The 27,096-nt window shown below is 40.2% G+C and overlaps 1 protein-coding gene and 1 long non-coding RNA gene across 15 annotated transcripts in view; one reads left to right on the top strand and one right to left on the bottom strand.

The window, feature by feature from the left end:
• The window catches only part of TRIM13 (tripartite motif containing 13), a 78,333-nt gene extending 51,315 nt beyond the window's left edge, over positions 1 to 27,018 (top strand). For 6 of the 10 annotated variants that reach the window (XM_070409090.1, XM_070409091.1, XM_070409089.1 and 3 more), the window contains 2 exons: positions 12,864 to 12,937; positions 25,447 to 27,018. In XM_070409090.1, coding sequence (XP_070265191.1) covers positions 25,453 to 26,673 — 1,221 coding nt within the window. In that variant the 5' untranslated portion in view covers positions 12,864 to 12,937; positions 25,447 to 25,452 and the 3' untranslated portion in view covers positions 26,674 to 27,018. Of the gene's footprint in view, positions 1 to 12,076; positions 12,200 to 12,318; positions 12,366 to 12,393; positions 12,412 to 12,520; positions 12,748 to 12,863; positions 12,938 to 25,446 lie in introns of those variants that run through there. The other 4 variants (XM_070409094.1, XM_070409096.1, XM_070409097.1 and 1 more) reach the window with 4 other exon arrangements.
• LOC139006642 (uncharacterized) overlaps positions 8,212 to 27,096 on the bottom strand; it is a 109,571-nt gene continuing 90,686 nt past the window's right edge. For all 5 annotated transcript variants that reach the window (XR_011470783.1, XR_011470781.1, XR_011470780.1 and 2 more), the window contains one exon: positions 8,212 to 12,659. This is a non-coding gene — a long non-coding RNA (uncharacterized lncRNA). The remainder of the gene's footprint in view (positions 12,660 to 27,096) is intronic.

A 27,096-nucleotide genomic window follows, 5' to 3' on the forward strand; every position in this document is an offset into this window, starting at 1 on the left:
ACTTTGAAAAATCCAGTAATGAACCAGGACAAAATTAAAGTCTTCTCATTTTATACTATTTGTGGATAACAATTGTTAACATTGTGGTGTCTTTTTAATATGTGCATATGCATTGACATACGCTAATAATCAGTTTCATGCTATGTATACTGTTTTGAAATTTGCTTTTCTTTACTTAATAAAAGATTGTGTAATTTTCAAGTTGTTTTTTTAAAAAACATGATTTTTATATGGCTACATATTATTATTTACTATGACTGTACCAGGATTCATTTAACTCATATTTTTTTTAAATGGATAATTAGGATATTTCTAGTTTTCCCGTTAGTTTTCACCAGGGGGCAGCTCTATAACAAATAGATTTGACATATAAATTGTGGTTGTTATGATTATTTTCATAGGATAAACTCCTAGAAATTGAATTAAATATATATTTTGATTGTTTTTTTTATACAGATTACCAAACGTCTCCCAAAGGATTGTATCTTTCTATGTTGGATTTTAGCAACAAACAAGATGGCCTGTAACACTCAATGCTGGCCTCTTGGTCATTATAATGTTTTTTTGTTTTGCTTTTTTAAAAAATTTTGTTTTATTGCTTAAACTATTATAAAGAGTAGTACATATGTCTCCTTTTTTTTCCCCCTTGACCTCCCCGGCCTCCCCTACCCCCCAGGGTCTTGTGTCCATTGGTTATGCTTATATGCATGCATACAAGTCCTTCAGTTGATCTCTTACCCCCTCCCCGCAACCTTCCCCGGCCTTCCCGCTGTAGTTTGACAGTCTGTTCGATGCTGCTCTGCCTCTGTATCTATTTTTGTTCATCAGTTTATAATGGTCTTTATTGTCCATAAATGAGTGAGATCATGTGGTATTTTTCCTTCATTGACTGGCTTATTTCACTTAGCATAATGCTCTCCAGTTCCATCCATGCTGTTGCAAATGGTAAGAGTTCCTTCTTTTTACAGCAGCATAGTATTCCATTGTGTAGACGTACCACAGTTTTCTAATCCATTCATCTACTGATGGGCACTTAGGCTGTTTCCAAATCTTCGCTATTGTAAATTGTGCTGCTATGAACATAGGGATGCATATATCCTTTCTGATTGGTGTTTCTGTTTTCTTGGGATATATTCCTAGAAGTGGGATCACTGGGTCAAATGGGAGTTCCATTTTTAACTTTTTGAGGAAACTCCATACTGTCTTCCATAGTGTCTGCATTCCCACCAGCAGTGCACGAGTGTTCCCTTTTCTCCGCATCCTCTCCAGCACTTGTCATTTGTTGATTTGTTGATGATAGCCATTCTGACAGGTGTGAGATGGTACCTCATTGTTGTTTTGATTTGCATCTCTCGGCTGATTAGTGACTTTGAGCATGTTTTCATATGTCTCTTGGTTTTCTGAATGTCCTCTTTTGAAAAGTGTCTATTTAGGTTCTTTGCCCATTTTTTGATTGGATTGTTTATCTTTCTTTTGTTAAGTTGTATGAGTTCCCTATAAATGTTGGAGATTAAACCCTTATCAGAGATAACATTGGCAAATATGTTCTCCCATGCAGTGGGCTTTCTTGTTGTTTTGTTGATGGTTTCTTTTGCTGTACAAAAGCTTTTTATTTTAATGTAGTCCCATTTGTTTATTTTCTCTTTAGTTTCCAATGCCCTAGGAGCTGTATCGGTGAAGAAATTGCTTCGGCATATGTCTGAGATTTTGTTGCCTTTGGATTCCTCTAGTATTTTTATGGTTTTCTGTCTTACATTTAAGTCCTTTACCCATTTTGAGTTTATTTTTGTGTATGGTGTAAGTTGGTGGTCATTATAATGTTTTAAATTTTTTCCAATTTAATGAACTAAAGAAGGTTTATCATTATTTCATTATTTTGCTTGGTATTTCTTTTGTTGTTAATCCTTACCCTAGGATATTTTTTCTATTGATTTTAAAAAGAGTGGAAGGAAGAGGAAAGAGAGAGAGACAGAGAGAGAGAGAGAGAGAAACACGGATGTGAGATAGAGGTGGGGATAGAAGCTGCAATCCAGGTATGTGCTCTTGAGTGGGTATTGGACCCAAGACTCTTCAGTGTGAGGCCAGATGCTCTATCCGCTGAGCAACACCAGCCAGGGCTTGCCTGGTATTTCCTTATCAATGAGAATAAATATTTTTTCTCATGCTTATTGACCATTTGCATTTCTTTTTTTAAGTCCTGTTTTTCATATTTTTATCTTGATGTTTGCCTTATTATTTCTTAGGAAGAGTTTTTGACCTAGTTACATATATGACATATATTTGTTCTAATCAAGTTTATTTTTCTCTTACAAATTTATCTTTTTAAAATACACTATAAAAACATAAATACTAATTATAAAATACAATATATATATATATATATATATATATATATCCTATCTAATAAAAGAGAAACATGGTAATTAGCCATACCTCCGCTACCCTTCCCATTGGCTAATCAGGGAGATATGCAAATTAACTGCCAACCAAGATGGCGGCTGGCAGCCAGGCAGCTGACGCGAACAGGGAGGCTTGCTTGCTTCAGTGACGGAGGAAGCCAGCTTCCCCGCCTGCCTTGCCGGCCTCTCAGCTGCTCTCTAAGAAACATTGTAACAAATATAGAAGCTAAACCAAACCCCAGAAACTTGCTTTAGTCAGCCAGGCTTCAGCCAGCAGGACCGCAACATTGTTTCAAATACAGAAGATAAACAAAGGCCAGAAACCTGCTTTCAGCAGCCGAGGCCTCAGAGCTAAAGCTGGCCCAGAATAAAAAAAAAGAAAAAAAAGGAGCGGTTGGGAGCTTCAGTCACTCGCCAGCCTGAAAACGGCCCTCAGCCCCTCACCCAGACTGGCCAGGCACCCCAGTGGGGACCCCCACCCTGATCCAGGACACCCTTCAGGGCAAACCAGCCAGCCCCCACCCGTGCACCAGGCCTCTATTCTATATAGTAAAAGGGTAATATGCCTCCCAGCACCGGGATCAGTGGAGCAGCGAGGCCTCCCAGCACCGGGATCACCGTGACAGGGGGTAGCGCCCAAAGCCCCTGATCGCCCTGCGGCTCTGTGTGTGACAGGGTGCGGCGCCCCAACCCCCTGATCGGCCCTGCTCTGTGTGTGACAGGGTGTGGCGCCCCAACCCCATGATCGCTCTGCGGCTCTATGTGTGACAGGGGGCGGGGCCACAACCTCCCTATCCGCCCTGCTCTGTGTGTGAAAGGGGAAGGTGCCCCAACCCCCTGATCAGCCCTGCTCTGTGCCTGATAGGGGGGAGCTCCCCAACTCCCTGATTGCCCTGCGGCTCTGTGTGTGACAGGATGCAGTGCCCTAACCCCCTGATCGGCCCTGCTCTGTGGGTGATAGAGGGCGGCGCCCCAATCCCCCCACGGGCCCTGCTCTGTGTGTGACGGGGTAGAGCCATAACCTCCCCATCGGCCCTGCCCTGAGTGTGACAGTGGCGGCGCCCCAACCCCCTGATTGGCCCTGCTCTGTGGGTGATAGAGGGCGGCGCCCCAACCCCCTGATCTGCCCTGCTCTGTGTGTGACAGGGGGCGGTGCCCCAACTCCCCTATTGGCCCTACTCTGTGGGTGACAGGGGGGAGCTCCTCAACCCCCTGATCGGCCCTGCTCTGTGTGTGACAGGGGAGAGCTCCTCAACTCTCTGATAGGCCCTGCTCTGTGTGTGACAGGGTACGGAGCCCCAACCCCCCTGATGGGCCCTGTTCTGTGCATGACAGGGGGCAACGCCCCAACCCCCTGATCAACCCTGCCTTGAGTATGACATGGAGCGGTGCCCAAACCCCCCAACCGGCTGTACCCTGAGCGTGACTAGGGGTGGCATCGCAACCTCCCGATCTGCCCTGCTCTGTGCATGACAGAGGGCAGCGCCCCAACTCCCCAATCGGCCCTGCTCTGAGCCCGACCAGGGGCTGCACCTAGGGATTGGGCCTGCCCTCTGCCACCCAGGAGCAGGCCTAAGCCAGCAGGTTGTTATCTCCTGAGGGGTCCCAGACTGTGAGAGGGCACAGGCCGGGCTGAGGGACCCCCCTCCCCCCCGAGTGCACAAATTTTTGTGCACCGGACCTCTAGTATATATATATATATATATATATATATATATATATATATATATATATGCCTATATATATATGCCTAAGCGACTGCTTGATCATTCGAGTGTTCAACCACTGACCACCAGGGGGCAGATGCTCCAACTGGTAGGTTAGCTTGCTGCTGGGGTCCGGCTGATTGGGACTGGGCGAGAAGGGCCAGACACGCCCTGGAGCCCTCCTGCAGTCCCTCCCTGGCTCTGATCAGCCAGGATCAGCCCTGATTGGGACTGGGTGAGATGGCCCCGATCAGCCCAATTGCCGTGATAGGGACTAGGCACGAGGGGCCTGACACGCCCTGGAGCCCTCCTGTGTTCCCTTCCCAGCCCCGATCGTGCGTGCACTGGTGGGGTCCCAGATTGGGAGAGGGTGCAGGCCAGGCCGAGGGACCCCACTGGTGCACAAATCCATGCACCGGGCCTCTAGTTTATAATAATATAAAACAGATATTGAAAATTTTCCAAATTCTATCCCCTCAAATTGATAATTTGTTGTGTATTCCTCCAAGTATTTTTTCCTAACCATATGCTACCAATTACATTTCTTTTCAAAATTGGAATCATAGTATACATAGTTTTTAACCTGATTTTTCGCTTAAAATATCTTATACATATCTCATTATCAACACATACAGCTTTATCTTCTTTTTAATAGTTATATACTATTAACTGTGTTGTGTTTTTAATATATAAATTTTATAATCTTATTTAATTATATTAAGTTTTTGTGGCATATTGTTCAATTTTTATGCTTAGAAAGAAGATTCTCAATTTTTTATAAGAATTTTCTGATGGACTATTCAAGAAATTATTCTAATTTTAAAAGACAAATTATGTTGTGAATGAGTGATGACTACTGACACATTTGTATAAACTATAGGAGGAATCTGGAAAAACGTTGCAAATGAATGGGGAAAATATTGTCTTGATAAGATGAAATACATTGAAGTGCCTATTTTAAGTGAATAAAATTCACAATATATTGCCATTGCAGCTGATCTCAACAGCTAATTTTTATTTTATTTTATTTTTTTCCCAGTTCTCTAAGTTTTATTTATTTATTTTTAATGAAATCTTTATTGTTCAGATTATTACGTTGGTTCCTCTTTTTTTCCCACCATAACTCCCCTCCACCCAGTTCCCACCCCACCCTCTGCCCTCACTCCCCACCCACTGTCCTCATTTATAGGTGCACGATTATTGTCCAATCTCTTCCAGCACCCCCCACATCCCTTCCCCGCCCCCAAGAATAGTCAGTCCATTCCCTTTCTATGTCCCTGATTCTATTACAATCACCAGTTCATACTGTTTATCAGATTATTTATTCACTTGATTTTTAGATTCACTTGTTGATAGATGTGTATTTGTTGTTCATAATTTGTATCTTTACCTTTTTCTTCTTCTTCCTCTTCTTAAAGAATACCTTTCAGCATTTCATATAATACTGGTTTGGTGGTGATGAACTCCTTTAGCTTTTTCTTATCTGTGAAGCTCTTTACCTGACCTTCACTTCTGAATGATAGCTTTGCTGGATAAAGTAGTCTTGGTTGTAGGTTCTTGGTATTCATCACTTTGAATATTTCTTGCCACTCCCTTCTGGCCTGCAAAGTTTTTGTTAAGAAATCAGCTGACAGTCGTATGGGTACTCCCTTGTAGGTAACTGATTTTCTTTTTCTTGCTGCTTTTAGGATTCTCTTTGTCTTTCACTCTTGGCATTTTAATTATGATGTGTCTTGGTGTGGTCCTCTTTGGATTCCTTTTGTTTGGGGTTCTATGCACTTCCTGGACTTGTAAGTCTATTTCTTTCACCAGGTAGGGGAAGTTTTCTGTCATTATTTCTTCAAATAGTTTTTCAATATCTTGCTCTCTCTCTTCTTCTGGCACCCCTATAATTCGGATGTTGGTACACTTGAAGCTGTCCCAGAGGCTCCTTACACTATCTTCATATTTTTGGATTCTTTTTTCATTTTGCTTTTCCGGTTGGGTGTTTTTTGCTTCTTCGCATTTCAAATCTTTGACTTGATTCTTGCGATCCTCTGGTCTGCTGTTGGGAGTCTGTATAATATTCTTTATTTCAGTCAGTGTATGCTTAATTTCTAGTTGGTTCTTTATCACAACATTGAGGGTCTCACTAGATTTCTTGAAGCTCTCACTACATTAATTGGCGGTCTCACCAGTCTTTTCGAGGGCCTTACTAAATTTATCGGCGGCTTCTAGAAAGTTCTTTAAAGACCTTAAATGTGTGGTTTTGAACTCTATATCCAGCAGTTTTCTTTCCACCATTTCTGTCATTTGTGTCCTGTTTCTTTGTCTCGGCATTTTTTATGCTTCGCTGTGTCGATAGAGTGCCCTTCTGTGCTAAGTGTCCCAATTACCTGAGGTAGACACTCTTGGTGCACCCCCTTGTGGGCTTTGTGCACAGTCTTGTTGTAATTAAGCCTTGATTGTTGTAGTTATCACTGGGAGGAATTGACCTCCAGGCCAATTGGCTGTGAGAATCAGCTGTGTCTGCAGTGGGAGAACTTCTGTGCTGGAGACACCCCTCTGGGGCAAGACTTGCTTCAATGGGGCTTTGGTGCTCACTGAGTCTGCCCCCTGAGTGTGTCTTTTATGGTTCCACAGAGCTGCAAACTGGATGGTCCCACTCTGACCTCTGGGTTTTCTGGCTCCTGGATCTCTAGGGAGGTGCTAATCTCGTCTTTGCCTGAAGCTATCCAGCAAAAGCCTCCCAGCAGGGCTTGGGCGGGGCAGGTCCCACGGGATCAACAGGGCAGGGCTAGCAGTTATGGCTGCTCTCAGTCTTGCCCTCAGAGGCTCTGCTTTTCAGTGTCCCAGTAATCACTGCAAGCCCCACGGAGAGAAAGCTGCTCTCGGGTTCTGACTGATGCCAACAGTCCTGCTTCTCCCGTATGAGTCTGTGTCCCTAGAGACTCGCCCGGAACTGGAGCTCAGAGCCTGAGACTCCCTCCCAATTGAAAACGACAACCGCGGCCTCAGCCGCCAGCGCACTCCACATGCACTCCGCACCTTAGTATTTTACTTCCGCGCTGTGCCTCCTCTGAGTCTTAGTATGCTTTTCTCTTTCCTTCTAGTTGTAGAATTTCCACTCAGCCAGCCTTCCTGTGGTTCTGGATGATGTCCTTTCCGTCTTTTAGTTGTATTTTTGAAGTGGTTGTTTGAGGCAGCAAACTCCGGTGTTTACCTATGCTGCCATCTTGGTCTCCCCAATAATCTCAACAGCTAATTTTTAGAGATTTAAAATACATCAATGATCTTTGAAAGAGAGAACTCTTACTACCCCAAAATATTCATGAAAAAATTCATAAGCACTGTGTTAAGTGCTAGGAATGCACTGAGAAAACACAGGCAGATGCTCACAAACACATACAATCTCTGCTCTTACAGAGTTTACAGTTAAGTGGGAGACAAACATTATTCAAATAATGATGCAAATAAATATATAATAACAAACTGCAGTGTGTGCAATAGAAGAAGAGTATAGGATAAGAGCTGATTAAGATGGAACTGTCCTTGGCTTAGAACATCATGGAAAGCTAACCTGGGTGTATCAGTTGTGCTATGGTTGGAGGTAAGGATGGAGAGGTGGGTTTGGTGGCAGGTGAAGGGGTGCATTACAGAGAGAAGAAACTATAAGGGCAGGAACCCTGAAGGTGGAAGGAGAATAAGCCCTGGGTAACACAAGGGCTAGCTGAAATGCCTGCAAGAGAAAGAAGGAGCATGCCTCTGCTAAGGTATTTAAATTCAAACAGTTTTCACCATTCAAAAATGATGTAAATATAGGCTTTCAGGTTGTGTGAGTCACTGAATGATAGTTGAAGTCCTGTGAGTGTCCTGAAACTGAGTGTTCAAAAAATTCCAGAATTTAAGTGCTGGATAGAAGAGAATGCCCCAGCAAGTATTCCTGAGTTGAAAAAAGAAAAGCCAGGAGTGAGAATGATATAACTAAAGGCCAGGGAGAGAGGACCTTTTAAAGAGGCAGTGAGTGCTGCTATGAGATCAAGGTAAATGAGAACTGAAAAAAAGTCCATTGAATTTCACAACATGGAGGTCAACGACCTTTACAAAATGTCTAAACTCTGCTGATATTGTATAATGAGTTTCATGCATCTTCTGAATTGTCTGTGTCTTTTGCCTGACTGGGAGGGGTGTGGGCTGCTTTAGATCCAGTGCAAGCTCCTGGAGGTCCAGCCACATTCTAGCAACAACCAACATGGCGTTATAAACAACAAAAGCATTATATGAAAAACACATTTTTGACAAGGCATTTATTACCACATGCTTTGACATCAGAATCAACTGGGTTCTTATTAAAAAACATCTGTAATACTCTCAACATTAAAGATAATTTAAAAAAAGAAAAAAACATGAAATGTATTTCTTGCACAATACTTGTACAATTTCTTGTAGGTATCTGATAAATCTAGATATTCAGAACCAAAATTCTATATAACTGAAATATATGGAATCTGGAATTTCTTCAAACCAGGGACCAATTCCTTTAATTTTTCAAGTTTTAGTTAAGTTTCTGCCTTTTGTGATAAATGTATTTTTACAGATAGACTTTTTTTCTTTTAAATGGAATATTTTGGATGTTAAATTTCTTTAAAATTCTAGAGCTTTTTTAAAAACTGCAGTTTTCCTTTCATCGAGTGTGACGTTTTTCCCTTTTTCTCTCCTTAAGTACAGGGAAGGAGGTATAGATAGAAGTGGAAGGATATATACTTTTTAAAAGGTCATCCTGGGCTGGGTGTGGAAAAGCAAAAATGATGCTTGCTTCCTCTACTTCATAGGCAGTTTAGCTCTGCTTAAGACTATCACGGGAGCCTCAAAGTTATAAATCCAAGGCAACTGTAATCAAACCCAGCATGGTTTCTTTCATATAACAGTAGCAACCATTTATTAAGCACCTGCTATGTGTCAGACACAATGTTGGTGACTTTAAATATTATTTCCATAATCAAGTAAATCGTGATCCCCATTTTACAGAAGACTAAAGCTTTGAGATGCTAAGTAACTTGAACAACTAGTGAGTAAGTGGTAGAGCTAGATTATGGATGCAGAACTGGTTCCAAAGCCTCTGCTCTTTTCACACCTTGCGATGTTAGTGCCTTTTATTGTTAGGGGTCCTCCTTGGGGGATGTTGGGGCTTGCACTCCCAACTTAGACAGCTGTTGGGAAGGACAGAAAAATAAAATGGTCAAGCGTATCTGAGGAGGCTCACCAGCACCCCTCTCCTGCACAAAAATTGCTCCAGGCTTACTTATTAGATGTTCCCCATTCTGAAAATTTATATTTCAGTGTACACCAAATTGGCACTGTCCTTTTGTTTTTTTAATGGAACACCTGCCTGCTCACATGTCTTGGTAGGTGGAAGGAAAGCGGATTTTTTTTTTTAAATCTTTGTCAAGGTTCAGCACAAAAACAATAAAACAATGCAACAAATAAGATTATGTATATATGAAGTTCTACCTATAAATATACTTATCACAAATAACAGAAAGAAATAAGACTATGTCCATAGTCTTATTACTGTGCCGATGCATTAATTCCAATCTTTAGTTGTTAGTTTACTTATGTGAAGACCAGTCAATAGAAGGAAATTCCAGTGTGACAGAATTTTGACAATCGCTCAATGTTATCTCTAACAGGATCTAGTTACATTGTGCTCTTCCAGGAAGGATGTACGCTGTGTATATGTTTTAATCTGGCCCACCGTTACTCTCTTTTCTAGTTATACTATATGTGAGATTCCCTGACTGATATTTTTTTTAGGATCATGGGAAGAGAGAGAGCCCCGTCTTCCTTCCTTATTTTTCTATACTTAGGAGTTTAAATATATAATGTTCTCTTAGTAATTTTTTAAAAAACAACCTAGAGGTTTCTATGCATGTTTAACCAGTGTTTTACATTTAGTTTGGCAGAAGTTTATTAATTAGAATTATATAACTATGTATTATACAATTACATTAAGGATAAATTGTGATTTATGTGTTAATAACCTAACTTTCTCTCTTGGATCATTTTAATAGTGAGATATTTAAAATGTTTCTATAAATCAGCCTTTAAAAATAATACTAATATAGGAGACTGGGGTGCAGTTTTTATTGGCACTGACAGTTACTGTGCTATAGAAAGAATCTAAACCTGGAACCTGACTTTAGCTCTGCCTCTTATTTACTTCAGAGAACTCCCTTCATCCCTTTCTTCATCTATAGAATGAGGATAATTTCCACTCCACAGTGTTCTTATGAAGATTAAATGACATAAATATAGCAATGTTCTAGAAAGACAAAATTGGATTTAAGGGACCTTGGGCATGGTGAGGAACTGGACATCTCAGAATAGTAGGGAGGTGCTTTTTATGGGGTTTGAGCAAAACATTTATTAGTCATGAGGCTCAAATTCTATGTATGGTAGGCCTCAAATACCTTTCTCCCAAATTCTAAGCCCAGACTTCCCCACCTGGGTGAACTCAACCCCAGGGCATATTCTGTGACTTTTTGTCCTTGTTTCACTTCCCCCAGACTATAAAATTTGGAGAAGCCATTCCTTCATCTTTACATCCTTCTTATAACTGCTCATTGGTTAAGTGCTTAAGGTGTTTATAGTAGACTAGAGGCCCGGTGCATGAATTCGTGCATGGGTGGGGTTGCTTGGCCTGCCCAGGGATTGAGGCCTATTGGGGGGCTGGCCAGGGGCATGGACCCCGGGAGGTTGGCTGGCTGGCCCCCCAATCGTGGCCTATTTGGGGGGCTGGCCGGCAGTGGGGAGGGACCATGGGAGGTTGGCTGTGGGAGTGAACTGACCACCAGGGGGCAGCTCTGCATTGAGCATTTGCCCCCTGGTGGTCAGTGCACATCATAGCTACCGGTCGGTTGACTTGTCGTTCCAGGTGTTCCGTTGTCTGGTTGCTTAGGCTTTTACTGGTATGTTTCTAGACTAGAGGCCTGGTGCACAAATTTGGGGTCCCTTGGCCTGGCCTGTGGGATCAGGCCGAAACGGACTCTCCGACATCCCCCTAAGGGTCTCAGATTTCGAGAGGATGCAGGCCAGGCCGAGGGACCCCCACTGGTGCACAATCGGGGCCAGGGAGGGACATGGGAGGTTGGCCAGCTGGGAAGGGACCGAGGGAGGGCTCCAGGGGTATCCGGCCCATCTTGCTCAGTCCTGATTGGTTGGACCCCAGCAGCAAGCTAACCCACCGATCAGAGCGTCTGCCCTCTGGTGGTCAGTGCACATCATAGCAAGCAGTTGAATGGTCTTAGCATATCATTAGCATATCGCGCTTTGCTTGGTTGAACGGACACTTAGCATATTAGGCTTTTATTATATAGGATAAGGTCCTTACACAGAGAGCTGCACATCAGAACAGTGAGTTAGATTAGCAACTGAAAAGCCATTAGTGGCTCATTAAGTTAAAGCCAATTTTAAGTTCCTCCTTCTCTCTGAAGGAAAGAGCAGTGGTGTTTTTCCTGAATGAAATCTTAAATAGAATTGGGCCGCTTAGTGTTCAGCTTAAAGCCTGCAAAGATACAGGTGCAAGGTTGGGTGTGGGGACAACAGTTCACTTTGGTTGTGCTCCGGCTGGAACCCCCCCGGCTTTGGTCCCAACAGGAGTGCCCGTCCCAGTCCCACCCGCCCGGTTGTGGGGTGCGAGGCAGTCAGCTGTCTTCCGCCCCGCAGGCCGCTGTGGCCCGGCTTCTGGTCTTGAGAGATGCAGATGAAGTGGTGTGAAGGGTTGGGCTTTTTTTTTGTTCCTTAAAATGCAACGAACAAAAAAAAAGTACAACAATCCAAACCCAACCATCTTGCTGCACGCTGGCTTCCAGGCTGGCTCCCCGAGAACGCCGCCCGCGCCCGCGCTCTGGGCGGGGCCCCCTCTCCGCCCGCCGGCCGTTCCCTGACGCCGCGCGCCCCGCCCGCTGCGGGCTCGGCGCTCCCGGGCGCGCGCAGCCCCCCTGGGAGGAGCGCCGCTCGGGACCCTCCCCTCTCCCAGGAGCGCAGCGGCGGAGGCGGTTGGAGGCGCCGGAAGGACTCCTGCCTCCCCTCACCCTCTCCTTCTCCCTGGGAAAGGCAAGACGCGGGAGGCGGAACAAAGGCGAATCCCGACCCGGGAGGCGGACCGAGGGGCCGGGGAGGAGGGCGGCGGGGCGGGCCCGATAGGCCCCACGAGTCCATTTTGCAGCCGGGAGCTGGGCGGCCGCGCGGCTCCAGCCAGGGCCCCTTCCGTCCCCCGGAGGTGCTAGCTAAGTGCCACCCGCCGCGCTCCCCTCGGGGAACACGAGGTGGTCCCAGAGGCGCTGCCAGGGCGGGGGCTCGTTCTGGCAGGGCAGGCACCTGCGGGGGGAGCGGGGGCTGGCCGAGAGCTCGGGGAGAGTCCAGTCCAGCAGCGCGGCGGGAACCTGCGGGGCCGGGGACCGCGGGTGGGGAGGAGCGGCGAGCGGTGGGTGGCCCGGGGCGGTGTGGATCTCCTCCCAGAGGCCTGCTCCGCTTCCGAGCTTGCTCGGCTCCATTGCCAGCACCTCCCTATCGCCTGGAAAAGAGAAGGCGACCGTGAACCAGAACCGAGAAGCTTAGTACAGAAATCTCCAGCCTCCCCCCATGCTCCTGGCTTTCACCAGGTCTTAGCAGACTGGTTTTGTTTGTGGGGGACAATTGAAAAAAAAACTGATGGTTAAGACTAAGAATCCTGTGCGAATTAATGCCTAACACCCTCTTCTTTGTTCTTTCTTTGCAGTAGCCTCCTTTGATTGTCAGTCACAACCTGGGAGATAGTAACCCAGAAGAACACACCTGCTTGCAGGGACAGAGGTAAACTACAATACATTTCCCTACATTAAAAAAAAAAAAAAAGAAAAACTCCCATTTTCTTTAGGCCCAGAACCTTTTAAAATTGTGTAAGATGTACCCTCATGGGTGACTTTTGTCTTTAAATATTTTATCAAACCTAAAAAAAAAAAAGATTCCAGATTTGGAAATTCTTTATGTGGCAATTGCCTGAAATGTGTTATAATCCAGAAGTTTATATTGCAGTGGAAAAGGGAGGCTTCAGCAGCATTTTGCTTTTTTATAAGTTTTTTTTCCTTCTTTGCCATGCTGCTAGAGCTTGTACAACAGAGCTTGAATTTTCTGACTATATAATAGATATTTTAAAAGCAGAATTTCATTTACATAGGCACTCACTCCCTATGGTAGAATTTGATGTAGCTGTTGATGAACAGGTTATACTTATCTTGCACAATGAGAAGATACATTTCTTCAGGCTTTCCCATCTTTCCCTAAAAATACCATCTTTTTTTGCACCAGCTGATGTACTAAACCTCCCTGCTAAGTCTTTCCATAACGTACCAGATTATTCTCTTCATTTTCTACATTTATGATAGGTTGGTTACCTTGCTTTACTTCTGCTACAGCTTTTGTTCAGATATGCCCATTTCCATGATATTGCTTAGTAGCTGTTATCCTATGTAATACTTTCTATGCTCTCCCTTGAAATTACAGTTCAAGAGTCCAGCTCTATTTTAGGAACATTCTTGGGTAATACACTCATGCTCGAACATAATGCTTTAAATGTATTTACAGTGTTTGTAAACATATGTAATTAAACTTCTATATTTATATAGTTTAGCAGTTTACAAGATTGTCACTTAATCTTTCCAGGAACATTATGGACGTACTATAAAAATCCTTACTCTGTGAAGGGTAAAACAGGTAGTTAAACCAGAGGTGGGGAAGCTTTTTTCTGCCAAGGGACATTAGGATATTTATAACATCATTCGTGGGCCATACAAAATTATCAATTTAAAATTAGCTTGTTATATTTGGTCAAACATTTAATTAACCCACCCCTAATGCCTTGGCAGGACCAGACCAAATGGTTTTTCTGGCCGTATATGGCTCTCGGGCCAGATGTTCCCCACCCCTGATAAACCTAGGTATTTAGAAGCAGGTTCAATGTTCTTTCCCCTTTGCTGGGGAACCTGTTACAACCTAAATTGTAAAAGTCATAGAATTTTATAAGGGATTTAGAGAGCCCATGATTAAACTTCTCCATTTTATTAATGAGGGTACTAAATTCTTGACCTACTTGGATAGTTCTAAGATGTAAGAATTGGAAAACTTAGATCCTGTGCCTAGCTTGCTGAGTATGATTGAGAAATCTGGGGATGGGGGGAAAGGAGGTATCCTTTTTTTCACTTTGCTTAGTTAGATGATCTCTAAGGTGTTTTTAATCTCAGTACTTCTATTTTATTCCTTCCCCATAACATTTATATTTCGTATATATATCTGTAATACACAGACACATACTAATAGTAACTGCCTTAAACTGTTTTATATTTTAAACTTGGATAGATATGGTAAAGTATACCTTGTTTTTTTATTAAGCTCTATAAGTATGGCTCTGTTGTAAGGTCAGGAACTGTATGGAGAGGTGGGGCACTCCCATCTCTTTGGTTAGAGTCCATAAAGTGGTGTACCCTTTCTCGAGGGAATCTTGGCAGTCTTTTCAAGAGCCTTAAAAATGTTCCTAATCTTTGAGCCACCCAACAATACACTTAAAGGATTTATCTAAGGAAATAATCAGAGGTATGTACCAAGACTTTTCTACGAGATGTGCATTTAAGTGTTGTAATACCAGAAAAATAACCAATAAGAGCATATTCATAGGTACACTAGCATGTTTTAGAAGGATATATAGTGATGGGAGAAATGCATATGATAAAATAAGAGAAAAATTTGTGTTATGCCACCAGTTTTGTTAATATGTGTATGTGTACAAACACACAAGATTGGAAGAAATATGCCAAAATAATACTAGAAGAAATGTACCAAAATAATAATAGCAGTTATTTCTTGCTAATTTAATTATGAATGATTGTCTCCTGTATTTTAAGAAAGACATAAAAGCTAATTGCATGGTTGTACATCTACACAATGGAATACTATGCTGCTGTAAAAAAGAAGGAATTCTTACCATTTGCAACAGCATGGATGGAACTGGAGAGCATTATGCTAAGTGAAATAAGCCAGTCAATGAAAGAAAAATACCACATGATCTCACTCATTTATGGATAATAAAGACCATTATAAACTGATGAACAAAAATAGATACAGAGGCAAAGCAGCATCGAACAGACTGTCAAACTACGGCGGGAAGGCTGGGGAGGGTTGAGGGTGGGGGAGGTCAGAGATCAACCGAAGGACTTGTATGCATGCATATAAGCATAACCAATGGACACAAGACACTGGGGGGCAGGAGAGGCCGGGGGAAGGTTAAGGCGGGGGGGGGGGGGGGGGGGGAGGAGACATATGTACTTCTCTCTGCAATATTTTAAGCAATAAAACAAAATTAAAAATAAAAGTAAATGAAAAAAAAAGCTAATTGCATGGATAGACTCTCCAAACTTCAGTATGGTGTCAACTTTCTATGTCTTTTTTATAAGGCATTAATCATACCTTTAGAGCAGGGCTGTGGAATGGCCTGCCCATGGGCCACATGGCCCATGAAATCATTTGGTCTGGCCCTGCCAAGGTATTATGAGTAAGTTAATTAAATGTTTGACCAAATATAACAGGCTAATTTTTAAGTTGACAATTCTGTATGGCCTGTGAATGATGTTATAAATATCCAAATGACCCTTGGCAGAAAAAGGTCCCAACCCTGTTTTAGAGTAACAGTATCTTTGTGAATGTGCTATATTTCTGGATTAGGGCAAGAATTGACTTTTGATTTTTATTTAATTTTTACAAATATCATTAGAACGTTGGACCATCCATTTTTGTTATTCATAAAAGACACTGCCATTGTCATTACTTTGGGCTGGTACTAGATAACTAGAATAGCACTAGAATAGATTGCTATACCCACCTCTTACTACAGTTAAATACAAGTGAACTTTGACATACAGAATAGTTATATTCAAGTTAAGCCTTCTATAAAGCAAATTCCTATAACATGAACTCTTTTTTCCTCCCATTTAAAGATATGTTTTTATTGATTTCAGAGAGAAGAAGGGAGAGGGAGAGAGAGATAGAAACATCAATGATGAGAAAGATTCATTGATTGACTGCCACTTGCATGCCCCATACTTGGGATTGAGCCTGCAACCCGGGCAGGTGCCCTGACCGGAAATCAAACTATGACCTCCTGGTTCATGGGTCAGTGCTCAACCTCTGAGCCACACTGGCCAGGCAACATGAACTCTTTTAAATTAACTTCATTATAGATGTAAATACATACATTTTTAAGGAAAAGCTGAATTGAAAATTTTTGCTGATAATTTAAATTATTGTATTTTCTGTGGCATAAGCATGGAGTGCCAACATGCATAATATAGCCAACCTAAAAATTGCTTAAAGTTTAGCACCATTAGCTTTCAACTTGATATATGCTGTAGAATAAGATGTGTATATCATTCTACACTGAACAAATGGAACATTGTTCATACCAATTACATTTCCAATAGTCATCTCAGAAATAAGTTCTTATTAGTTGGTAGGTGGTACTTATCAGTTATGTACTAAATGCCTATTTTCACTTGGTGCAGTGAATAATTTTGTCTAATAAATCTAGTTAGTTGTCTCTTGAATGCTAGACTTTGGCAGCACTTTCTGAAAACTGGAATTAACCTCAAATACAGAGTTAGTTGATATAATCTTTTAATAGGTACCAACCTGTTAGGATAATAATTTAGGTCTATGATTGCCAAGTTTATGGCTTTAAAGAAGACAATTTGTTTTAGGGGTAAGAATTTGTCACCTTCATATAAACCTGTTTTTCTGGGAGAAAAACCAGACATTTCTGGTTCTTATAACTTTTGCAGAAGTCAGTAGTTGGAACTTAAATTAACTTGATTTGAACTATTAACAGGTAAAGATAAATATCTGGGTATGGTTGGTACCAGAATAGGAGAATAATTTAGTCTGTATGTATATTTCCCTGTAATTCAGACACACAGTTTATTCAAATTGATTTCACCTCAGTGGAAGAGAATGGGATTCAACACCATTTGGAGTCCATATACATTTTTCAGTAGTTGTACATAAATGGGATAATGATTATCTACTGGGTATCTAAAAACCCTACTGATTTAATACTGCAGACTTACAGGATTATCTATCTATCTATCTATATATAAAAGCCCAGCAACCATTATGGTGGAACGACCAGACAACCAGAATGACCCGTTGCTATGACATGCACTGACTACCAGGGGGCAGACGCTCAATGCAGGAGCTGCCCCCTGGTGGTCACTGCGCTCCCACAGCAGGAACGCTGCTCAACCAGAAGCCAGGCAGTGGCAGTGGTGGGAGCCTCTCCCTCCTCCCGGACAGCGCTAAGGAGCTGTGAGCCAAGCTGTAAGAAGCAAGCAGGCAGGCAGTTAGGAGCAAGGGGTCCCAGATTGTGAGAGGGATGTCCCGGATTGTGAGAGGGTGCAAGCCAGGCTGAGGGACACCTCCCCTCCCCCATGCATAAATTTTGTGTATCGGGCCTCTAGTAGAATAATATCTTGGGTAATTATCAGGTGTCACAGGGAAAAGTAAAAAAGGAAAAGAAAGATGAAAAGGGTGGGGAATAAGAAAAGAATAAGAGGAAACCAGAGATTTTACTCATTGAAACAAGTATGAAGAAGATGAGTTAAAAGAAGAATAAACAAAGGAAAGAGCCAAGGTGAAATAGTGGTACATATAAGAGAATGAAGAAAAGAGAAAAAAAAACACCAGTTTTTCTGAGTGGCCTGTACTAGTTAGGTAATAACCTGGACTTTTGTTTTTGAGAATATAACCTTAGTCCAGAAACTGAAAACTGAACTTTCTGAGTAGGTGGGCCTTCCAAGCTGGTGGATCTTCTGTTCTAGCTTCATTTTGCCTTGCTTACTAGGAATCTGATTAGAAATATCTGGAAGGAAATTTCTAATTAGTCTTATATGGATTCATAGTTAACTTTTGTTTTGTGTTTGCAAAAGCTACATAACAATTACATAAGCTATTTTATTTATTATTTTTTTATCCTCACCCAAGGATATGTTTATTGATTTTTTTTTAGAGAGACAGAGAGAGAGAAACATTGATCTGTTGCCTCCTGAATGTGCCCCAACTAGGGATTGTACCCACAACCTTTTTGGTGTATGGGATGATGCTCCAACCATCTGAGCCACCTGGCTGGGCAGATAAACTATTTTTAGACACAGAAATATGTGATATCTTAATTTTAATATTCTTTTTTTGAGATATTAGAAATCTTCATCTTACTGATGAAGTAAGTTATGAAACGGTCTGTAAAAGCCAGAATGAAGTGTAATAACACATTGATATAAAGTACTTAAAAACTTCGTAAATAATTTTCACATATTATTAGATACCTTTCAAAACAGTTGTACAATGAGGACAGAAACTAGTATGTGTAAATGTTTTTTTTTTCCTTAAATATATTTTATTGATTTTTTACAGAGAGGAAGGGAGAGGGATAGAGAGTTAGAAACGTTGATGAGAGAGAAACATCGATCAGCTGCCTCCTGCACACCCCCCACTGGGGATGTGCCCGCAACCAAGGTACATGCCCTTGACTGGAATTGAACCCGGGACCCTTCAGTCCGCAGGCCAATGCTCTATCCACTAAGCCAAACTGGTCAGGGCTATGTGTAAATGTTTTGTCCAAGGTCACAGACTGAGAGCCAGACAAGTATAGTATGTCAGTCTCCTCACAGACCTGAATAATACATTTTTAAATTTATAAAATAATACTATTCCAGATTAAGCTCTTTGTGATGCTTAGCATATTTAATGTTTCTGAAGTTTTGCTTTTTTAGCTCAGTATGGTTTTCTTATAATTGGCCATCCTTTTTAGTTTTGTTCTCTTTTTGCCAACATTTTTCTTTTCATTTTACTTTATTGATATTTATTTATTTATTTTAAATATATTTTATTGATTTCAGAGAGGAAGGGAGAGGTATTGATATTTATTTATTTATTTTAAATATATTTTATTGATTTCAGAGAGGAAGGGAGAGGTAGAGAGAGATAAAAACATCAATGATGCGAGAGAATCATCAATCAGCTGCCTCCTGCACGCTCCCCACTGGGGGGATCAAGCCTGCAAACCCGGGCATGTTTCCTGACCGGGAATCGAACTGAGACCTGGTTCATAGGTCCACCCTTAACCACTGTGCCATACTGGCCAGGCTGCTTTATTGGTTTTTGAGAGAGAGAAAGGGAGAAACATCGATTGGTTGCCTTCTGCATGCTCCCCCACCAGGGATCAAACCTGCAACCTGGTTTTGTGCCCTGACTGGGTATTGAACAAGCCACCTTTTGGTGTAACAGGACAACACTCCAACTGTGCCACACCAGCCAGGGCTCTGCCAACTTTTTATTGTGAACATTTTCAAATATACAGAAAAAATAAATATCCTTACCTACATTCAATAATTATTTATTGGATCCTTACTAAGTTTCAAGAAAGCATTATTAATGGATCTCATATAAAATAGAATATACTACTTGAAAATAAGCTTAATTAGTGTGCTTAGAGGAAGTGATTTATAAAAGAAAAAAAGGTGATCCCTTTTATTCTAAGCATTGTTCCAAGAGAAGATTGATATCTCAGTGTAGTAGAGCTTCTCATATTTAGTTTTGTCTGTAAACTCAATTTCAATATTTGTTATCTAGTTACTTGTTAGGTATTTGGATACTGCTTTGAAATTCTTGAATTCAAAGATGCCTCAAAAGAGAGTGGAAATTTGGTTTAAATCTGTAAGATAAGAAGTATAATATATTGGCTTTTCTTTTTGTTCTTAATGGGATTTGAAAAGAAATCATGGGTAATATTTTGAACAACTTCATTTTGCTATCAACCAATGAAATTTAAAACTTTATAGGGATGTTTCTTTTAATAAATAGGGTTTTTTAAAAAATAAGGTTTGCTTGCCCTAATGGTCCGTTTGGCTCAGTGGATAGAGTGTCGGCCTGTGGACTGAAGGGTCCCAGGTTCGATACCGGTCAAGGGCATGTACCTTGGTTGTGGGCACATCCCCAGTAGGGGGTGTGCAGGAGGCAGCTCATTGATGTTTCTCTCTCATTGATGTTTCTAACTCTCTATCCCTCTCCCTTCCTCTCTGTAAAAAATCAATAAAATAATATTTAAAAAAAAATAACTTTCGCTTAATGAATAAATGAACACCTTTTGCACTGTAATGATTTTGGGTTGATCATTTAAAAACAAAGGACTTAAAAAAAATAAAAATAAAAAAAATAAAAACAAAGGACTTGTAGGAGGGAGAAGTCTTAATACACACAGATTAGTTTTAATATCTATTTTATGGCTCCATTCCTTTGTAAGTATTAGCTTTTCCATTTTTAATGTTTTGTTTTATATCTATAGAGACTGTTGAAGCTATATCTATATAACCATTCCTGGTAGAATTGTTAATGTAGTTTTTGTAGTTTTCCTTCAGTGGATATACCTTGAAAATTTGCTTAAAACTAAATCTGTGGTTCTGTTGTACAACTGTGTATTTGTCAAAATTCATAGAACTGTACACCAAAGAGTGAATTTTACTTATATAAATGAAAAAGTATATTTAAACTATAAATATGTCAGGAAAACATAGTTGAAAGACAAAGAGGTGGTATATTCATTTACTTTCTTTGTTGCTATAAAACTTGGGAAATTTTTGCCCTGGTCAGTGTGGCTCAGTTGGTTGGTCCTGTACTTCAAAAGGTTGCAGGTTTAATTCCCAGTCAAGGCACATACTTTTGTTGGGATGCATCCGGCTATGGGATTAATGTTTCTCTCTCCCCCTCTCCCTCTCTCTCTTCCTCTCTCTAAAAATCAATAAGCATGTCCTTGGGTGAAGATTTAAAAAATAAAAAACTTGGTAAATATTTAATTGTTGGGAAAACAGATTTTGGTGCTTCCCAATTGACACCTTTTGGTATTCAGAAACACAGTCAAAAAAAGAAATGAATCTTGGGAAACTTGGTTGCCTTTATATACATAATTTGACATTGGTTAAGTAGAAATTTATGACTGAACAATAATTTTGTTTATATAGTTTCTGGATGGTAGTAGAGCTTCTCTTCTCTATTAGGAAAATTAGCCCCCAAAAGAGGAGCTGTGCGCTTTGGTTTCTTCAAAGGGGTAAGCTTTATTGATTTCTTCAGATTTTATGTGTTAGAAAATTCTAAATTTAAGAAAATTCTATAAATTCGTTTTCTGTAAAGCATACTCTTCAGGTAATGAGACCAAAATCTTATTGTGTATTTTCATTTAAAACTTTTAGTTTTTACTCAGAGAGGAAGGGGGGAGGGAAAGTTGGGAGAGGGAGAAGGAGAGAGAAAGAGAAACATCCATTGGTTGCCTCCCTCATGCACCCTTTGGTGTATGGCACCACGCTCCAACCAACAACCATACTGGACAGGGCTTCATTTTAAACTTTTGAGGCAGTAAACTTGCCATGGTTTTTTGGATTAGAATATTATGTCTCAATTTTCTCTAAAAGTCAGCTATGGAAGTGGTCACATAGTTTTGTCATAGAGACAGTTTTGAGTATAAAGCTAAGGGATGAGAAAGTAAAAGTATTTAAAGTGAATGAAAATAAGAATCTTTAAATTATAAACCGAAATTTGTATGCTATATTATTAAAAATGGAACAATAGGATCTATCAGAATTTTGATGCAATTTATAAAAAAGGGACTTTGCAAATAGTAATTTTTTTCCTCTGGTTCATTTTAAGAGTTGTAAGTTGATTATGGCTTTGAGATGACTTTATTATTTCTAAATTTTCCTCTGTGTGTCATTTTCTTTTTACTTTTGATCATACTTAATTGCCTTAAAATTCTTTTTGGCTCCTATTGCAGTATCCTCAGTTTTCTTCAAAGTTTCTCTTTGCCGTGGTTGCTCTTTTTCTCCTCCTCATCCCAACTTTGCATCCTTTTTTTTTCTCTTTCTTATTTATTTAATATGCTTGAATAGGATTCTCTGGAAATATTAACTTTACAAGGATAAGTAAACCCTGCTACTTTCCTATTTCTACTATCTACTCCAAAATCTAGCCTTCGCATAGAATTCATAGGTGAAAGATGATAGTAGAAGTGATAAAGTATGGAACCAGGACTAGGATCGGAGGATATTCAAGTTTTCCCTCTCTGACTAGAGTCAGTGTTTTCAGCTAGCACACCAGTCTTCATAGCTATTCTCTTCCCAGTGCTTTTCAAAGGTTGTATGATTTGTCTCACAAAAGAGTTTTCCGAAAAATCAGCTCATCACACATTTACCATATGACACTAAATTTGACAGAATAATCTTTGCTTTAGTTCTACATACTAGTATATTAGTATATCTTTCACAACTTAACATAAAACTATAAACTAATTAGCCTTGCAAGCTCAGCTTATCTTTTAAATACTATTTATCTTCTGGATTGTAACTCTAATTGTGACTCTTAAAATTACTGTTAAAAAATTACTTACTTATTTTTTATTATAAAATGGCCTTCTGAATATTAGACCCTTTTTTTTTATTACTTTGTGGTGGTAACATTATACATACATATATATGTGTGTGTATCCCTAACTAGAACTGAATGAGGACATATATAGCACTATTTAAAAATTTTAGGAAAGAAGTTTTAAAATGTTCATATAAAAATAAATAAGCTTTGCATTGAGAAGCTTTTGTTTACATGTGTACAGTACAGTAGATATTTACTGTATTATAAATGAAAACAGAAAAATTTTAAGATATTAATTTAAATAACAAGATAAACCTATTACATGTTAACATAAATAATTTGTGAAAAACAACTTTTTTGAGACATTTGTGAGAAGAGTGGCATTGGTTTACATATAGATCTCTTTAATGAATTATTATTTATTTATTATTATTTTTTAAATCTTTACCAGAGTAAGGATATTTTTTCCATTGATTTTTAGAGCGAGTGGATGGGAGGGGGAGGGGAAGAGGGAGAAAGGGAGAGAGGAGAGAGAGAGAAACAGTGATGTAAGAGAGACATCAATTGGCTGCCTCCCACATCCACTCCAACCAGAGAGGAGGGATCAAACCTGGAACCTGCAACCCAGGGTAAGTGCCCTTGACTGGGAATTGAACCTTGACCCTCCGGTGTGCAGGCCTATGCTTTAACCATTGAACCATTTGGGTGAATTACTGTTTAATAGAAAACATCTAGAGTCTTTTATCTGCCTCTGCTGTAGTAAGTTCTTTTGGCTGAAATAAACAAAGAAAATCTGGTCTTGCACAGATATGTAGATGGTGAGGGGAGGAATATTTTAATAGCCTTTTCTGATAATTGGGGATCTTTGCTTCTGTACCATAAGTCAACAAGCAGTAGTTTCTTAAGGGTTAAGTTACAGTATGGAATCTGAAATCATATTTTTTAATATATTTGGTCTTTTGCTCTTTTACCCATGCATAATTTGTAACATGCATTGATGATTGAACTTGTTCGTTCACTGTGTTGTGCAAATCTTGACATATTTTATCATATAGTAATCTTCCCACTAAAAAACCCCCACATTTATTATTATCACCACTTCTCTCACTAAAAGTCTTTAATTAATGGGAAGTTATCAAGCTCTTAAATGACAATGTTTTCCAAAGGTCTAGTTTTCACCCCAAAACTCAACTTTTATCATTGGGAAGAAATACTGTTTTTTCTCTTGAAGTGATAGGCTCATTTTATTCATTTTCAAGAAAATCTCTGCCAGATACATAAATCGAAATGGCCATAGTTTTTTTTACTTGTTCTTTCAAGTAACAATGGTGTTCCATGATAAAAACAGCTGGTTCGTTTCAGCTTGCAACTCAGTCACATAAGCGTTTCTCCTCTAGGCAATTGTCTGCTGGTATGTGACAGAAGTGCTGTGTGTTTACTTCCTATTTTATCATTAAAGGATCAAGATTTAATAAAATGAATACTTGTTACTGCTTCATCAAGAACATTCTTTTTTTTTTTAATATATTTTATTGATTTTTTACAGAGAGGAAGGGAGAGAGATAGAGAGTTAGAAACATCGATGAGAGAGAAACATCGATCAGCTGCCTCCTGCACATCTCCCACTGGGGATGTGCCCACAACCCAGGTACATGCCCTCGACCGGAATCGAACCTGGGACCCCTCAGTCCACAGGCCGACGCTCTATCCACTGAGCCAAACCGGTTTCGGCATCATCAAGAACATTCTTAAATGAAACTGGCTACCCCCAGTTTGATGTGGTGGTGAGAGGAATACAGACTCAACAACACAGTTCGGTACTATGTGTTGCCTTGCTTGATTCCTGCTAAGTTTCCAGCAGCCTCACCATTGCTTTTGCAGTGCAGTGGTTAACATGGTGCCAAAAGCAAGTAACATCTCAGTATTATTATGAAAATCGTATTGACCTCATGGATGCCCTGAAAGAGTCTTAGTGATACCCAGGTTTCTGTCTACCCCATTTTGAAAACTAATGCTACAAGATGGCTTTGATTACTGCTCTGCTATTTTAAAAAATGCATTTAATTATCTAAGGAAGAATGAATTACAACTCTCTCATTTTATGTCTTTACCTATCATTTTAATAATTGTAATTTTGCCTTTGAAGTAGGAAAAATGCCATATTTATTTATATTTTTTATTGATTTCAGAGAGGAAGGGAGCGGGAGAGAGATAAAAACATCAATGATGAGAGAATCATTGACTGGCTGCCTCCTGTAGTATCCTCTACTGGGGATTGAGCCCACAGCCCCGGCATGTGTCCTGACCAGAAATCAAACCTTGACCTCCTGGTTCATAGGTCAATGTTCAACCACTGAGCCACACTGGCCAGGCAAAAATGCCATTTTAAAATAAAAGTATGCATGAGAATACGTGCTTGGCTTTATATTTCTGTGCTGCTTTCTTTTAAATAGCACATTTTATAATTGTGGGCCCAGACTAAAGAACTCATTCTACTCAGACACTGAGTAGCTTTGTTTCTGACAGCAGTAGTCAGCTCTCTGTTTTAAAACAATCACTTGGATGCTGCTGGCTCAACTTGCAGTTGTCCTAGTCCTAACCCTGTCAGCCAAAGACTTGTTGGAAAGCCCACACAAAGGCCTTGTGTACAGGGAGCCCTGCTAATAAGGAGTGTGTTCTAGTCCCAGCAGATTCAATCTGCTTTGGTGTGCATTCCCTTCCCAGATTTCTTACTTATTTCCTTTGTTTGCCCTGTTATTTCAGTGAAAGGTTATTTTTAATATATATGAATATAGTTTCTTGTAATTATTACATAGTGCAAGTGGAGATTACTGGAATAAAATAAAAGGTTTATTTCTCTATGGTAGGATGTGATGGAGCTGCTTGAAGAAGATCTTACGTGCCCAATCTGTTGCAGTCTGTTTGATGATCCTCGAGTTTTGCCTTGCTCTCACAACTTTTGCAAAAAATGCTTAGAAGGGATCTTAGAGGGGACTGGGCGGAACTCATTGTGGAGGTCATCTCCATTCAAGTGCCCCACATGCCGTAAGGAAACTTCAGCCTCTGGAGTCAATAGCCTGCAGGTTAATTACTCCCTGAAGGGTATTGTGGAGAAGTATAACAAGATCAAGATCTCTCCAAAAATGCCAGTGTGCAAAGGACACTTGGGGCAGCCTCTCAACATTTTCTGCCTGACTGATATGCAGCTGATTTGTGGAATCTGTGCTACACGTGGTGACCACACCAAACATGTCTTCTGTTCTATTGAAGATGCCTATGCTCAGGAAAGGGATGCCTTTGAGTCCCTCTTTCAGAGCTTTCAGACCTGGCGTCGGGGAGATGCTCTTTCTCGTTTGGATACCTTGGAAACTAACAAAAGGAAATCTCTACAGTTACTGACTAAAGATTCAGATAAAGTGAAGGAATTTTTTGAGAAGTTACAACACACATTAGATCAAAAGAAGAATGAAATCCTTTCTGATTTTGAGACCATGAAACTTGCAGTTATGCAAGCCTATGACCCAGAGATTAACAAACTCAATACCATCTTACAGGAACAACGAATGGCCTTTAACATTGCTGAGGCCTTCAAAGACGTGTCAGAACCAATCATATTTCTGCAACAGATGCAGGAATTCAGGGAAAAAATAAAAGTAATCAAGGAAACTCCTTTACCTCCCTCTAATTTGCCCACAAGCCCTTTAATGAAGAACTTTGATACCAGTCAGTGGGAAGACATAAAACTAGTAGATGTGGATAAACTTTCTTTGCCTCAAGACACTGGCATACTCATTGGCAAGATTCCCTGGAGCTTTTATAAGTTTGTAGTAATCATTCTGCTTGGCCTTCTCATTTTCTTCGGTCCTACTATATTCTTAGAAAGGTCTTTATTTGATGAGTTCTCAACCTGGAAAGACCATCTTTCACACTTCAGTTCCTATCTGACTAAATCGCCTGATTTTGTAGAACAATCAGTTTTTTACTGGGAACAGGTGACAGATGGGTTTTTCATTTTCAGTGAAAGATTCAAGAATTTTACTTTGGTGGTCCTGAATAATGTGGCAGAATTTATGTGCAAATATAAACTATTATAAAATCTATTTTAAGTGCATAGTTCTCTTTTTTTTTTTTGTTAGACATTTGTTAGAGAACAGTGGTAGTTCAGATTTGGTCAAAGATTCCAGTCAGATACTTTCCTTCAAAAGTAGTATCTTACATATGCCTTTCAAATTAGGTAGTATAAAGATAAAAGTGAAATTTAACTGTACAGTCCTGAACCCTCCTTTTTTAAAGAGTGCTTTTGAAATAAGTATCATACTCCCCAATATTGTGTTTATGCTATATAAAAAGGGGAGGTGAGAGAGCACATGATGTAATATTGTATTGATGAGGTAATGTAATAGTGATTGAATCTAATAAAGACTACTCTTGTAAAGCAACTTTTTTTTTTTTTTTAAAGGAAACAGGTGGATTGGATTTCCAGATTTTTCTGCCAAGGGTAGATTTTCTTTTTTGCT

The sequence above is a fragment of the Myotis yumanensis genome, unplaced genomic scaffold, assembly GCF_028538775.1.
Source record: "Myotis yumanensis isolate MYYU_CA2020_CCGP unplaced genomic scaffold, mMyoYum1.0.hap1 SCAF_3, whole genome shotgun sequence".
Lineage (NCBI taxonomy): Eukaryota > Metazoa > Chordata > Mammalia > Chiroptera > Vespertilionidae > Myotis > Myotis yumanensis.